At 37.2% G+C, this 14,864-nt stretch overlaps 2 protein-coding genes across 3 annotated transcripts; one reads left to right on the forward strand and one right to left on the reverse strand.

Moving 5' to 3' along the window:
- Positions 1-396: 396 nt before the first annotated feature.
- On the reverse strand, positions 397-4,771 carry inka2 (inka box actin regulator 2). 2 transcript variants are annotated; one of them, XM_039679137.2, is made up of 3 exons: positions 4,319-4,771; positions 2,528-2,584; positions 397-1,387 (listed from the first exon to the last, which is right to left on the reverse strand). In XM_039679137.2, the coding sequence occupies exons 1-3, from the start codon at positions 4,382-4,384 to the stop codon at positions 518-520; spliced, it is 993 nt and encodes a 330-aa protein (XP_039535071.2). In that variant the 5' UTR covers positions 4,385-4,771; the 3' UTR covers positions 397-517. The 2 variants fall into 2 exon arrangements, with proteins under 2 accessions (XP_039535071.2, XP_039535065.2); XM_039679131.2 differs by lacking the exon at positions 2,528-2,584.
- Positions 4,772-6,069: 1,298 nt separating this feature from the next.
- On the forward strand, positions 6,070-14,214 carry ddx20 (DEAD-box helicase 20). The gene is made up of 11 exons (XM_039679109.2): positions 6,070-6,290; positions 6,497-6,591; positions 6,875-7,043; positions 7,864-7,987; positions 8,081-8,223; positions 8,340-8,478; positions 9,671-9,729; positions 10,481-10,563; positions 10,664-10,769; positions 11,132-11,233; positions 13,035-14,214. Exons 1-11 carry the CDS (start codon positions 6,098-6,100, stop codon positions 14,108-14,110), a joined length of 2,289 nt encoding a protein of 762 aa, XP_039535043.2. The 5' UTR covers positions 6,070-6,097; the 3' UTR covers positions 14,111-14,214.
- The last annotated feature ends 650 nt before the right edge of the window (positions 14,215-14,864 follow it).

Here is a 14,864-nt window from a genome sequence, read left to right on the forward strand (position 1 = left end):
ATAATTATGAGTTCTGACTTCCAAGCACATGAATGACTGAGTGACCAGAGTCATATTTACAAATGAGAAAATTTGAATTGAGTTGGCGGTGGAAGGGGTGTGTCGATTTGACAAAATCGTGGATCACAATCTGGAAACATATAGAGATATGATTTAACAGAGAGATCAGTGAGTGGAAATCAAATCTGAAGCAATGGTGTTTATCACTCAACTTTAACAATGTGCTTCACATTTAGTTGTGATACAATGAATAAATAAGTGTCAATGAATTTTGAAGTCAGATGTCGCTATTTGGGTTTTTTGTTAACAGTAAAATGTTTTTGCTTTGTTTAAACTCATGTTTCCGACTTGCATGCGTGACGTCATAATAACACCCCAATCGGAGGAACAACTTGAACGCAACAGGTAGAACATTTTGAGAAGTTTTGCTTTTACAACAATTATGATCATAAAGTCTTTTTTTGTGACTGTGTGTTTAAGTGTTTAATTCTCTTCCATCCAGAATTATATGAGTCATTTAAACCCACATAGCTGAGCTGTAATCATACACTGGATGCTTCTCAATCTCTGCCCATCCTCTGTCTATTAAACTCTCTGAGCCCTGATAGGCCACACCCTCATGCTGAGTGGGCGTGGTTTTCTTCTTCAGGCCTCTTGTTCTCCCCCAGAATGGCTTGCCGACATCCGATTTTGGCTTTCTGTATGTGATCTTTGGTTGTATACAGACGTCCATCCCTTCGCTTTCATGGTGGTGCCATGGTCGAACGCGCCTTAGGACCCGTTTAAACATGCTAGCGGTTAGTGAGGTTTTCCTGGGGAGATCTTGAGAGTGACTGCTAGATGATGACTCCAAAAGTGTGTCTTTGAGACCTGAGTTCTGCTCCTCACCTAAAGTCTGGCCTCCAACATCCGGCAGATCCAGCCAATTCCCGACCAAATCAGCGAAAACATTGTCTCCCAACACCAATGGCTGTCTGTTTCTGCTGTGGTTCATCAGTGAGGCTGTCCAATCGCTGGAGTCGTCAAAATCGTAAGAGGAGAAATGGCTGTCGGTTGTGTCTTCCTGAGAGGAAAAAGAGGAAGAAGTGCTTAGACTTCCTCTGTGAACCTTTCTGGGTCCGTATAACCTTGGAATTTGGCGGGTTTCTGCTGGAGAGCTAGTGAGGAACAAAGATGTTTCCATGGCAAGCTCAGTCTTGAAACATTCTTGTGAAAGAATTTCTTCTGGATTCAGTGTTCGGTCCAGGTGGGTTTTTCTTGAACTGTGATTTATCTGATTTATCTCCAGCGCAGTTTGGACCTGCAAGAGTTTGAGCTCCTGGAGAGCACCGATCACAGAATTCATCTGAGCGTGGAGACCCTCATCTGATTGCTGCCGCAAAGAATCCTATAATGGGAAAGGGAAGAAACCAAGAGAGCAATTACTACGACATAATGAAGCAACAATGAATTGAATCTGTTGTGACTCATGAATAACACTGACTTCACAGTAATTATCAAAAATCAATATTAAACCAAACTGTCAGCAATTTCTGCCGAGAGTGCCATCACTGATACCTGGCTCAGCATCTACTGAAGAGAATACCAATGTTTTTTGTTTTTTTTTCCTTGCCACAATAGCACTCAAATTACTTACTGGGAACATAGAGGAATTATTTGCACCTGCTCCTCCCGAACCTTGTTAATAAAACACAATTTCTGTAAAAGCTGCTTTGATACACTACAGTTCTAAAGTTTGTGGTCAGTTTTTTTCCCAGCAAGGATGAATTAAATTGATCAAAAGTGATATTAAAGACTTACATTGTTAGTATGAAAATCTATTTACAATAAATGCTGTTCCTCTGAGCTTTCTATTCATCAAAAAGTATCAGTTTCCACAAAAATATTAAGCACCACCAGTGTTTTCAACAAAGATAAAAATAGAAAATGTGTTTAAAAATTAGCAGGATTTTTTGTTTATTAAAGTAGAAAAGTTATTTTAAATTGTATTAAATGTACAACGTTAATGTTTTACTGTATTTTTGATCAAATAAATGCAGCCTTAGTGAGCAGACTTATTTAAAAAACATTACAAATGACCAACCCCAACATGTATCATATACTACTCCATGTATCTAGTGAAACACTTATATACAAGAGATGCATGCATAAATGCCTGATGGAAATTAAGGATAAAAATGTTTGGATAAAATAATAGTAATTCTTTTTTATTTTTATTATTGCATTTTTATTGTGTTTATTTTTGGGGGGACAAATGTGAATAACAAATATTTACAGATCTTGACGGAAAGGTATAATGTATTTCTTTAAAGATCGTTAATCTAAAAATGGAGACTGAAAAATTGGCTAAAATTGTTTTAATTTATTTTTTATAATGTTGATTTTCCATACTGTATGCATTTCAGTCTTTGTTTAATTGTAGACACATTTAATGACTTAAATTATTATAATATATTTAAACAAATTCCATTAAAATGCCCTAAAACACCCCTTTTCTTCTATCACCAAATAAAACCTGTAATCTTACCTTAATTCGCAGCCTTTCCTTCTCTCGTCTCACTCCGTTTTCTGTTCCTTCTCTGCCCTACAAGTGATCGATCACCAGTCAGTCTGAGCACAGCAGCACTACTGATGCTATTCTACAGCAAGATTGCATCCCAATGCATGATGGGAGATGTAGGAGCTAACAGGCATGTGGGTGAAATGACCAGACTGTGAGTCAAGAACACCTGAGGCATGTAGCCTATTTTACTGAGTTGGTCATAAATGCAGGTGTGGGGAAACAGAGCTTAACTTGTAATTGACCTGAAACATACCTAATTTAGATGTTCAAATATTATATAGCCTATATAGACAGTTGGTTATGTGAGCAGTATAGCAATTAAGGTCATTATAAATGTCACTTTTATATTATAAATATAGTGGTTAAATTTTACAGAGGTTATTTAGTCTTAATCACTTTTACGTGCATAAGCCCTGTTTGCTAGTTATGGCATGTTCTGTGTTTCACCAGATTTAGCCGTAGGTCCTTTTTCTCAATGTGTGAAGTCACTGCCTCTGATGTGTCAGTTTCCTTTGGGATGTGCCCAGACAGATAGCAGCATTAATCAGACACCAACAAATGAGTGATGGTTATGAGTAGCATCCTTGTAGCCCTATTTACTTTTCTAGAAAGCACCTATTTTCTCTAATTATTTTTTCTCTTTATTTTCAGTCGTTATCATATACACATAAAGGTTATCTAAATTAACATAAACAAATAAATGAATGAATAAATAATGAAAATAAATCAAATAAAATTTGAGAAGAGAAGGCATGTCACACGTGTGAGAGCTGACAAATAATTGGATATCTTAGCTAACTGAGAGGAGAACTGATGTGTAGGCTTGCCATCAAATGCTTGCCAGCCATCAAATACAGTCATATACAGGCATTATTAGACATTAGATATTAGACGTTACATGTCACAGTGACGTGTCGGAGCTGATCTCAAAGTGTGTGGCAACGTGGTGGGAGCTGAGAAAGTGATTTTTTGTTACAATGCGTCTGGATAACATACATGTGGAGACTGAAATAAGTTGTCACTTGAGAAAAATAGTTAACCAAAATGCACAACTGGCGCGTGTAGTCGTGATACCAGGTGGCGCAAAAGGATGGTTTGCAACATTGCTCAGTAATTGTGATGTTTTTACTTGTAAATGAAGATAAAATAACGAAATAATTACTGATAATAATAATAAGAGTAATATAATAAAGTATTATAACATAGACACAATTGGCTGATTAGTTAACTAAGCAGTGTCACAAAATGGTCTACACCTCATATGACTAACTCAACCTGCTATAAACGGTTAATAGACGCATCTGTTTTAACACTTGACCCATTAGCTGGCTACTAACACTTACTATTGTATTTTTATTCTATCTATTTATTGTTTTTCTTTTATTTAAAAAAACCTTGCTATCTGTAGGCCTACTGGGGGGACTAATCACAGAACGTACTCGGTAGGAAGGGCAAGTAGCCTACCAGCCAATCAGCAGCCTCATTTTCAAATAACCGCATCCAATCAGGTGGTTGGTTGCACTTTTTGTGTTTCTCTGAAGCAAGCACGGTTGGATGGGTTGGATAAATATCAACGCACAGGGGAAAAGAACTGCGTCGCGTCTGAGAAACGCGCATTATATATATATATATATAAACATATGGCTCATAACAAATATTATCTGCCCATCTGAGAAGATGCGTGTAGTAAAAAAACACACGTGCTGTAAGTAAAAGTAGATGAAGAAAGAGAGAAAAAGATTAAGCAAATCTTACCACTTCATGTTTTAAACGCCGACGGTTACTGTCCATGTCGCCGAGTTCCGCTCTCTTTTCACTCATGAGTTAACGTTAACTAAATTAAAATAATGTAAAAACTAAACGCAGGTTGATTAATTATAACTCCATCTATTTCATGTCGCTACCCGCTGAAAGACCCTTAAAATTATCTTTGGGTTTTTCCGCGTTGGTTTTGGTCAGTCATGAACAGCGCTGTTATTAAATCTATGTATAATATTCCTCCTCCTCTCTAACGTCTCTGACACACTCCTGATTACATATTCAGATGACATTACAGTACAGCCTCTGCGCGCACAGGCGAAGTCAAGGTATACTGAAGTATGTGTGTGGTGATTTGAAAGGGAAAGTTCCTGAATAGGATTAACTAACGGTTGTCCGTCAACAAAACAGGTCGTGCTTTCACACCAGCGGTCAGTTCATGATGAATGGAGGGTTCATGCATAACAATAGAGCAACAATACTACAGCTTTAACTCTGTCTTAAGATTCACTCTGATACTGATAGATTAGATGAAAAAGGGGGGTTGGGCCTTATCCATTTTGTAAACTTGCTTCTATCTATCATATATTTGCAGCCAAGGTTCCCACGGGGTCTTGAAAAGCCTTAAAAGCAATGAATTTATAAATTTGGATATAATACCTTAAAAATATGGAATTATTAAGATGGTCTTAAAAATGGTTTGTGCTGTTACTAAGTTTCATTTGTCAACCATTATTATGATTTTCGATGTTTATTGTTCAGGGGTCTCTCAGTTCCCCATATTCCCAGCATGGAATAGGTAGCTAGCTAGCTATTGTTAAAAACAACTTAACATTGTTTGGCTTAACTTTGGCATAGTGGCATAGTGTGTTTTTATTTTTCTCACCTGCTTATCATCTTTTCCCATTCCACATTTGAAAAATAAATGAACACAAGTTCAAGGATTTTGTTTTTCTTTGCTGGTATAGGGACGTGAAATAAGTATTATTTTTTTTTATATAAATGGTCTTAAAAAGACTTGAATTTAACTTGAAGAAACCTGTAGGAACCCTGGTAGGCAGCATGTAGAAGCCCTAGACTAACTATTCAGAGCCTGCAGAGCAGGTTTCACACTGAATTTTATTGTGAAATTTAAGTCTTAAAGTCGGTGTTACCAGAGAGATGTGAATGATCCCCTTTGCTTTTTTCCCTGTTAAATACAAACAGACTCAGTCTAACAAGGATGATCTCACTTTAATCAAATACATTGATGACTTGGTTTTAATTTCTTGCCAAACAGCCATAAATTGTTCAACCTATTTTGAGTATATTAAAAGTCTTCTCAATTCAACATTGAGATTGAGATGACAAAGTTAATTATTCCGTGGGACTCAAAATAGGAAAGTATATAGGCTGTCCTCTCAATGTGGTTGTACAGTGTTGTCTGATGTATCTGTTTTTTATTCCAGTGTTAAAGTTGAATTTCTGTCCAGTAAATCTGAACAGACAATAAAGTCAAACAAACATTTATTCCATGTGATATTTTTTTCAAAGTTTACTTAAAATTATTATTATTATTTTTTTTGTTCAAATTTACTATAAATGTAGATTAAATTCTGTCTCCATACAGGATTTTATTTTATTTGTTTATGTCAAACAAGTGTGTTTGTCGCCCTCTGCAGCATGTTGGCGGTATTTCAAGCTGCTGTTCTGTTTATGTGCGCAAGGAGGCGCAGTTATTCTCTGCTCAACTCATTTATTCAGCACCGAAGAAAAGAACGTAGTTGCAATGTAAATATGGCGGCATCCATGAAAGCAGCGCATGAGCTTCAATCCAGAACTCGGACAGATGATGTTCTAAGTAACGACGGTGTCGATTTCAATTCTTTACTCCTCTCAAAACCTGTGCTCGAGGGTTTATCTGCTTCTGGCTTTCAAAGACCGTCCCCCATTCAGCTAAAGGCAATCCCGCTGGGAAGATGTGGACTCGGTACGAGGGCTGATAAAACTCGAAACAATACCAAAACAGGCCTAAACCTATTTTTTTTTTGTCATTAATAACATTAATAATAAAGCTGCTCTTTGATGTAATATGTAGTATATGACTGAGTGTAGTTTATTAGTGTAAATATATGCCTGTTATTTCATGCACCATTTGAAGGAAATAATGTTTATTTATGTTTTTTTTCTATTCAGACCTTATTGTTCAAGCCAAATCTGGGACAGGAAAAACTTGTGTGTTCACCACCATCGCTTTGGACTCTCTTATACTGGAAAACACAACCACACAGGTATTAATCTGAGCACAATTTCTGATATGTAACAAAATGTATTAATTTACGAGTTAATGTTCTTCCTATAGTGTGTGTGTGTGTGTGTGTGTATATATATATATATATATATATATATATATATATATATATATATATATATATATATAGCCAGTTAAAGATAGTACAAATATATCATAAAGATTGTTTTCTTTTTATGTCTTCTCTTAACGTTAAATATAAGCACCTGAAACACAAGTGTGTGCCTGTTTTGTGATAATGCACCCTTCTCTTGTCCCATCAGGTGCTGGTTCTGGCCCCCACTCGGGAGATTGCAGTGCAGATTCATGCTGTTGTCATGGCAATTGGCAGCGCTATGGAGGGCTTACAGTGCCATGTTTTCATTGGCGGCCGACCTGTCAGTCAAGATAAACTGCACCTGAAGAAATGCCACATTGCCATTGGTTCACCAGGTTTGAGCAAGTCAAATAATTTATCTTGACAGATATGTTAAGACTGGAATAACTTCACTAGTTTTGCTCCGATTTTTGCCTCGATTTGCAGTCTGGATAAGTCAACAACAGTTGCCGAAAGTCAGACTATGATTCAATTCCAGTCGGGATACATCAAAACGTGTTTGATATTTTGAGTATGATGTGCCGCTATTGAACCCAAAGATGTCTCTTATCTACTAGTGTTGCAATAAAATACAAATATAAAGATACGAAAGTAAATTAACAACGCACACGTAACAAAAATTAGCCTCAGTTTGTTTCATCTGGCATGCGTCTTGTAGTGTGTGAATTTGTTGAGTTCAGAATGATTTGAAAGTCTGCTAGTGTGTGATCCTTAGTCGTTTAGTGTATGATACCCAGTTTTTCTTTAGAACCATTCACAAAGTCGGCAAACATTTGATGTTGAGTGTTTTAAAATCTGTTCAGATTTTTTTTTTCCTTTCTTGTTTTTGATATTCCCCGTTCATTTGGATGTACATCACAATATGGAAGAAAATAGCTATCACTACTTCCATTTCATTGCTACTTTAAGCATAAAAAAGTACATATAATACAAATACTCTTCCACTTAAAAGTGCTAATCAAACACTTGTGAAGTTGGATGCTGTTAAAAGATGTCTGTAAATAATTAATTGTTAAACTAAGTGTGAGATTTCTCATCTTGGGTTATTGTCTGGAATACTATTTAACCTTATAAGTAAAGCTTTCTCTAATAGTGTGTGTGTGTTTGGTTTTGATGTTTTTAGGCAGTATTGATGAAGTGGTGTTGTATTTGTAGGTCGTATTAAGCAGCTGATTGAGATGGAAGCCCTCAATACGTCCTCTGTTCGCTTGTTTGTTTTGGATGAGGCTGATAAACTACTGGAGGATGAAATCAGCAGCAGCTTTCAGGAGCAGATCAAGTAAGAGTTGAATAGGTGCATTTGATTCAGAGACTGTTCTGTGTTGTAATTCAACTGGTTGGAGTTAACTGATCTCTTTTTTTTCTGTGTTAGCTGGATATTCTCCTCTCTACCAGCAAATAAACAAATGTTGGCCCTTTCTGCCACCTACCCAGAATCTTTAGCACAACACCTGTCGAGATACATGAGAGAGCCAACGTTTGTGCGACTGAACCAAACAGACCCTGGACTCCTTGGTCAGTCTGCAGTGCTTTCTGATTCGCTTCTATTGTTTAAATATCCTTTTAATTGTTGATTGAATCAGTTTGTGCATGATAACAACATAATTCTTGTGTTGTACTCTCTCCTCCAGGACTAAAACAGTACTATATGATTGTTCCATCTCATCCATTGCCTCATAAAATCTTTGAGGAGAAGGTTCAAAGTCTTCTCGAACTTTTCAGCAAAATCCCATTTAACCAAGCACTGGTGTTTTCAAACCTCCATACCAGGCAAGAGCTGTTTCCCCACACCTTTCCAATTACTTCCATTACTCTGAAAACATTCTGATGCCTGTGATGAGTAAAGGTACAGTCACATTAGAACATTAAAACCAAGCAGCTTTCTGTTGGTCAGCACAACAAATTCAGTGACCAACTTGAATATGAGGGAAATCTGCATAAGGGACCTTTTTTTTGGGCAAGGGACACCTTGCATTTGTGCAAAGCTTCTAATGAGTTTCACCAGCAAAATTTCACTTAAATGTGACTGCATCTTAACAGATGTTAAAACGCTGGGCCCGTATTCATAAAGAATCTTAATGCAAAGAGTAGCTTCTCGTAACAAAATTCTAAGATGTTTACTTTTAAAATAAAAAAAAGAATAAAAAAAACTTTTAAAAACGGAAAAAGTAATTCAGAAAGTATATTTAACCTTAAGAGGTCTTAAGGTCAAAATTGTCTGGAGTATGGGGACTTTTAAGAGGCTTAAGACTCAGAGTTTCTTTAGCAAAGGAAAATGGTAGAATGATGAAGAGGGAGAAGAAATGTGTTGCAGACAATAGATAACGGTGAGTTAATAAGACGCTATAGATCCTTTACAGATGGCCTTGTGTTCATCCACTAATTGGGCTAACAGTAAACACTTTTACCCTATCCAGTCGGGCTTTCTTGTCCTTCTTGGTTTTATTGCAGGTTTGTTACATTAAAACCAACATTCAAACCACCACTTAAATAGACATACCAGCAATCAGTGTGTTATCATTCTAAGCCAATCAAATACCCTATAGGAAATTAACAGCATGGTAAACAAAAAAGATTTGTGTGTGTGTGTGTGTGTGTGTGTGAACGAACTGTCAAATGGGAAAAATTACGCATGTAATTTAAAAGTGAAGGCTTAGAATAGACCCTATACTTAAAATCACAATTTTTTTCCTTCTTGGACAACCAACCAATCACAGCCTTCAAAAAATTGTGTCATACATAGCAATGGGGTTAATCCGCCTCCTCTTTAAGATGAAAGTTTTCGTCTTTTCCTTACTCAGAGTTGCTCTCAGATCGGTCCCGAAACGCTCTTAAGCTAAGGATTCTTAGAATCTTTATGAATACGGGCCCTTGTCTTTATTGTTCAAAGACTTCTATTTCCAAAAGTGTTGTGATCTTTATTGAAAGTAATGAAAGACTGAGTTGAGCTGTTGTTCTGCAGAGCTCAGCACCTGGCTGATATCCTCTCCTCCAAAGGTTTGCCTGCGGTCTGCATCTCAGGTGAGTTACACCTTGAGTCTCTTTTTAAAAAAAAAAAAATGTTAATTAAACATGCTTTTACTTTTATGGCAGCTTCCTAGCTGTTCAATTAATGATTTGTGTAGTCATGAGGATGTTTGATACAATGCTTCACAAAGCTGCAATACCTTTATGAATCTTTTAATTTCTTAGTGAATTCTTAGTGTTTTGTTATATTATACTGTTTAAGCTTTTTGAAATGTCCGGGGTTTGATACTGTGTAGATTTGATCTCAAGTCAACTAATTAGTATTAAATGTATGGTTGTAAGTTGTAACTGATCTTGATTTTGTTGAATAGAATTTTTTTTAGTCATTGAATCATTCATTCAAACTGACCCCCCACCCCCCAAATATTTCATTTATACATACTGTAGACTGCAGAAATTTATATTTTGTCTGAGCCTTTTGTCAGATTTTACATGTTATATTGTTTAGTTGTCTGTTCAGAATCGTGGGAGAATTGAATTTCTATTTGAAACAAAACAAAATGTGATCAGTTTATCCAAATTCATATAAAAAAAATACACAGCCCACAGAAATTGAGAAAAATATGTTCTTTTCAGTGTTGATTTTCAGAGTATTTCTAATTTTATAACAACAGTTTATTACTAGAATATGGATCAGAATGATTTTTAGAAAGAACTTAGAACGTGGAGTGTGGGCATGTAAATGTATGAAAGCCACTATTAATGGTTATTATGTTTAAACCCTTTGTGTTTGTTTTGCATGTAGGTGGTTTAAGTCAAGACCAGAGGTTAGAGGCGATGTGGAAGCTGAAGCAGTATCAGTGTCGAGTTTTAATATCCACCGATCTGGTGAGGATGTCTAACTATTACAACACCTACACTGGAAAATATCGCATGTTTAATACCAAAGTAACGTTTTTTTTCTCTTATAAATCTGTCTCTTCCACAGACGTCACGTGGTATTGATGCTGAGAAGGTGAACTTGGTGATTAATCTGGATGTTCCTCAGGACTGGGAGACCTACATGCACCGTATTGGTCGCGCTGGACGATTTGGTGTGTGAAATTATAAAACAATTAAGCACCTATATATGTGAAGCCACATCTCTGTGGTTTTGATTAATTTGTGTCTTGGGCATTTACACGAGAGTGCTTAATCAGAGATCTGTTCTGAGACAGTCTGGCAGGGGTCAGAGTCTGAAAGGGCAACTACAGCAATCAGTTGCATAATTAGCTGCTAAACACAAACGCATCAAGAGCTTTTTAATGACTGCAGCACTTAAGTATCCAAATTCATAATTGAAACCTGAACGTGATGATGTGGATGAACTCGCTCTTCGTTCTCATCAGCATTCTAGAAATGGACATGATCAGCACTTTCTTTCCTTTGACCGTGACCTCAGTCTATTGCATTTCAGGCACTCTAGGGGTTGCTGTGACTTACTGTTGCCATGGTGAGGAGGAGAACAAGATGATGGCCATTGCTCAGAAATGCTCTCTGAATCTCACTCATTTACCAGGTACAGAGGAAGTAAAACTTTATTTATTTATCCACAACTTTATCTATTGTTTATGGAATATTCCATATATATATATATTGTGAGTTGATTATCACAAATTATAAAACAGTTCCAATCCTAGAGACTGATTGGTCAATGATAAATTTTATTCATGATAAAATACGGCTATGACCGCTTCACCCAACTGTTCTATTTATCACTGTGCAGAGTTCCTATTTTGTTTTTATTTGAGCTTTCATGCATATTACACATTGGAACGTTGTTGCTGTTCACGGTCAGGGACTATTTTTTTCTAGCGGAAGGAAGGCTTTTAGTGATTTTACTTCATAAAAGTTGCACTAATACATATTTTTTTACTGTACTATTTTTATTGTGTGGTAACTGTTTTATAAAAGCAATTTTAAAAGCAAAGTGAGGTAGTGTTATTTACAATGGAAGTGAATGGAACCTATCCATATAAAAATGAAAGAATTTTACATTTATGCAAAATGCTTAAATTATATTAAATTTAAATAACATAAAATGTATATAAAGTTCAAATAAATATTATATTAAAGCTATAGTATACGATTTCAAAGATTGTTCATTATTAATATCCTCGTTTAGATGCTGCTTATGGTTATATAGTACAATCCTAACAATATGAATAGAAAAAATAATGAAAACAATCCATTCACTCTATTGGCTGTACAGCCGCAGAGAATCACAGCTCTCATCCAATTACAGCTCCACTTGAAACTCCACCTGGCACTTGTGTCTCCAACCCAACCGCACCCGACCCCGCCCCCTCTTTGCGCGAGCAAGCAGCAGCTGACAGTCAATGGTAGCTAGCTAAGTAGCGTCAGATCAGCAATGGATAAAAATATAAACGACTGCAGCAAGCGGCACCTGCTTGCCCCTATTGTAAAGTTTGGACGAAAGAGAAAGTCTGTAGATGAAAGAGCAGAGATTTAAAAAAAAAATGTAAGTAGGATAAATATAGGGTCCACCATTGACCGTTGGAGGAAGCTTCAGGGAGATCTGGGACTGAAAACTGACGCTGACATGGCTGACTTTTTGTTGAGCAGGTAAACATTTATTTATACTTTTATGTTGTGACGTGTTACATAAATAGCTTTTTATCAGTTTGACAACTTGCTCATGCTGCCGGTCGGCATTGGAATGTTAGCCGTTTAGCATCGGCTATCACGGGTCAAAGTAATTATATTTCTTGAAGTCCTTGAATATATTTCAGTATGCCTAGCGGGTTTCTGTTCGAGCCGATCGGAATTTGAACAAGATGTGTGCTGCTATAACAATTACTGAAAACCTTAGCAATACTAGTGGTGGTGGGGAGTTTAGAACATTTCATGTGTTGCTGATCTTGCGTTGACGTGAACTCAAAAGTGACATAGGTCAGGGATCAGGTAGCACAGAGGGGAGGGAGGGGTGTGTGTGTGGAGGGGCGGGATGAGTTTTTTTTTTTTTTAAACTTCCCTACCGTCTTAGGCTTTCTCGACCGATTTTTAACATCGTATACTATAGCTTTAAAATGCTCACTAATATATCTTGAAGACAAAATCAATATGCGTTTTAATGTGATTGTGGTGTTAAATTACTTTCTGTATTTATTAATACAACACCATCCATTAAACTAAAAAAGGGCTCTTATAAAATTTTTCCTTCTTTTAAATCCCCTAAGAATTGCTGTGTTTTTCTTAGAAACATTAAAAGGCTTTTTGGCATTATAACCACACATGCTGTTGATAACTTGTATGGAATCTGGAATTTTCCTTAAACTAAAATTTTGTTTCTTTCACAGATCCAATCCCTCCAGGGATCATGGAAGAGACTTGTGACTGGGATGTGATCATTGAACCTCCTTCAAAACCCACTCACAAAATTCCTGACATTCCCAAACCAGAGAAGAAGAAACAAGCTAAATCTGAACAGACAACATCTAAACCCTCCAGAGAGACCCACAGCTCCGCAGTCACCACAGAACGGGCCACAGGTGATAAATCCCACTGTGGAGCTGAAACCAAGGCTAAAAAACACTCTCCCAAACCTAAGAGGCAAAACCCATTACCATCTGCTACAAACATACAGCATGACTCAACTCCTACTCAGAGACAGCAGAATGACACCCTTCCCAGAATTCCTCCACTGTCCTCCTTTAAGTTGCAAGCACGAAAGTTTATGTCCTTCAACGAGGCTGTGGCTGATTATGAGAACTTCATAACCGAAGGTCTGGGAAGATCTGTCGAAGTCATTCACCAGTATGAGGATTTCAACAGGAGTCGAGATGCAGTTAATGGACTGCATAACAGCCATGATCAAGATGAGGCTTATAAATCAGATATTGTAAAAAGATCACAGTCCTATCAAGATCGTCCTCCACCCCAGGAGGTTTCTGATCAAAAGACTGCTTCCGTGTCATCTGATGATTCGTCTTCAGAGTCAGAGATGGAGGTCGAAAGTGAATCAAGCTCTTCTGTCCCCAACAGCTCTTCACATCACACATTTGCTCTTCCAGACAAAAGAGTCTCACATGTACACAATCGTCCGGAATCAAATGAATTCCCGTTACCTTCAACCAGAGTTTCACAACAGTCCAGCAGAAACAAGCAAAGGCCTTGTAAACCTCAATCCCAGAATCCCCCTCCCCAGAAACGCAGACCAACCTACAAACCCAGCAGAAAGGCTGCCTCGGCAGGACGGAAGTGGAGAAAGGACGAGACTGATGAACTGGAAGAGGAAGTGGCCAGTCAGGATTATTGGAGTTCATACAGAGCCTGGGCAGAGTATTACAATTCATATTATCACCATTCACCCTATAACTGGATGACTGCATTTTATATGAATTCTGTATACATGAATGAAATGATGAAGCACTAAAAGTTGTTGGTATCATCATGTATATGGATTTTGGCCTTTGTACTGTTACCATTTGCATTGTGTACATGTTCATGTAGTTCTCTAATAAAAATTAATTCTTAAGATATGTGATCAAATCATTTAAATATTCTGTTAACTAACTGCTGTTATAAATGAGAACAATGTAGATTTTGCACATGGAAATGTATAATTTATATTTTCAACATGACATCATGACTTTTGTGTAAACATATACGCCACTTTCACGCCAGGTGGCGTGTTATCTCTACGCATTTTGAGCTATCCGCGTGTATCCGCGTGTATGCGTATATGTCTACGCCATTAACGTCCGCGTCATTCCACGTGTCTGTACACGCAGTCAAATCTCCAGTCATAAATGCCATTAACCCCAGTGACGGTTAAGTTTAGGGATGGGGTTGAGGTAAGTGATATCTTTTTCTTTCCTAGGATGGTAAGGGAACAGTCATAAATGTCATTAACCCCAGTGATGGTTAGGTTTAGGGACGGGGTTGAGGTAAGTCATATATTTATATAACGTTAAGTCAACGGCGTTCATAAACACGCTGAAAGGCGATTATGCGTCTTGATAGCACGCCAAAAATGGAAATACGAATTGGCGTGTCATACACACGCTATTTCATGAGATCAGTCTGATATTTTGGTGTTTTTAGCCACAATCAGAGAAGCCATGCCCACTTATCTGAATATCCTACATGATGTTGGGACTGAACAAGTGCTCTCCAAATCAAATCAA

This window comes from Pimephales promelas, chromosome 14 (genome assembly GCF_988280905.1).
Source record: "Pimephales promelas chromosome 14, fPimPro1.hap1.1, whole genome shotgun sequence".
Lineage (NCBI taxonomy): Eukaryota > Metazoa > Chordata > Actinopteri > Cypriniformes > Leuciscidae > Pimephales > Pimephales promelas.

Coding starts and splice junctions, on each gene's coding strand:
- inka2 (XM_039679137.2), bottom strand. CDS start 4,384: ATGAGTGAAAAGAGAGCGGAACTCGGCGACATGGACAGTAACCGTCGG. Junction 2,585..4,318: donor GGCGTTTAAAACATGAAGTG/GTAAGATTTGCT, acceptor GATCACTTGTAG/GGCAGAGAAGGAACAGAAAA. Junction 1,388..2,527: donor AGGAAAGGCTGCGAATTAAG/GTAAGATTACAG, acceptor TTCCCATTATAG/GATTCTTTGCGGCAGCAATC.
- ddx20 (XM_039679109.2), top strand. CDS start 6,098: ATGGCGGCATCCATGAAAGCAGCGCATGAGCTTCAATCCAGAACTCGG. Junction 9,730..10,480: donor GCCTGCGGTCTGCATCTCAG/GTGAGTTACACC, acceptor TTTTGCATGTAG/GTGGTTTAAGTCAAGACCAG. Junction 10,564..10,663: donor TTTTAATATCCACCGATCTG/GTGAGGATGTCT, acceptor TCTCTTCCACAG/ACGTCACGTGGTATTGATGC.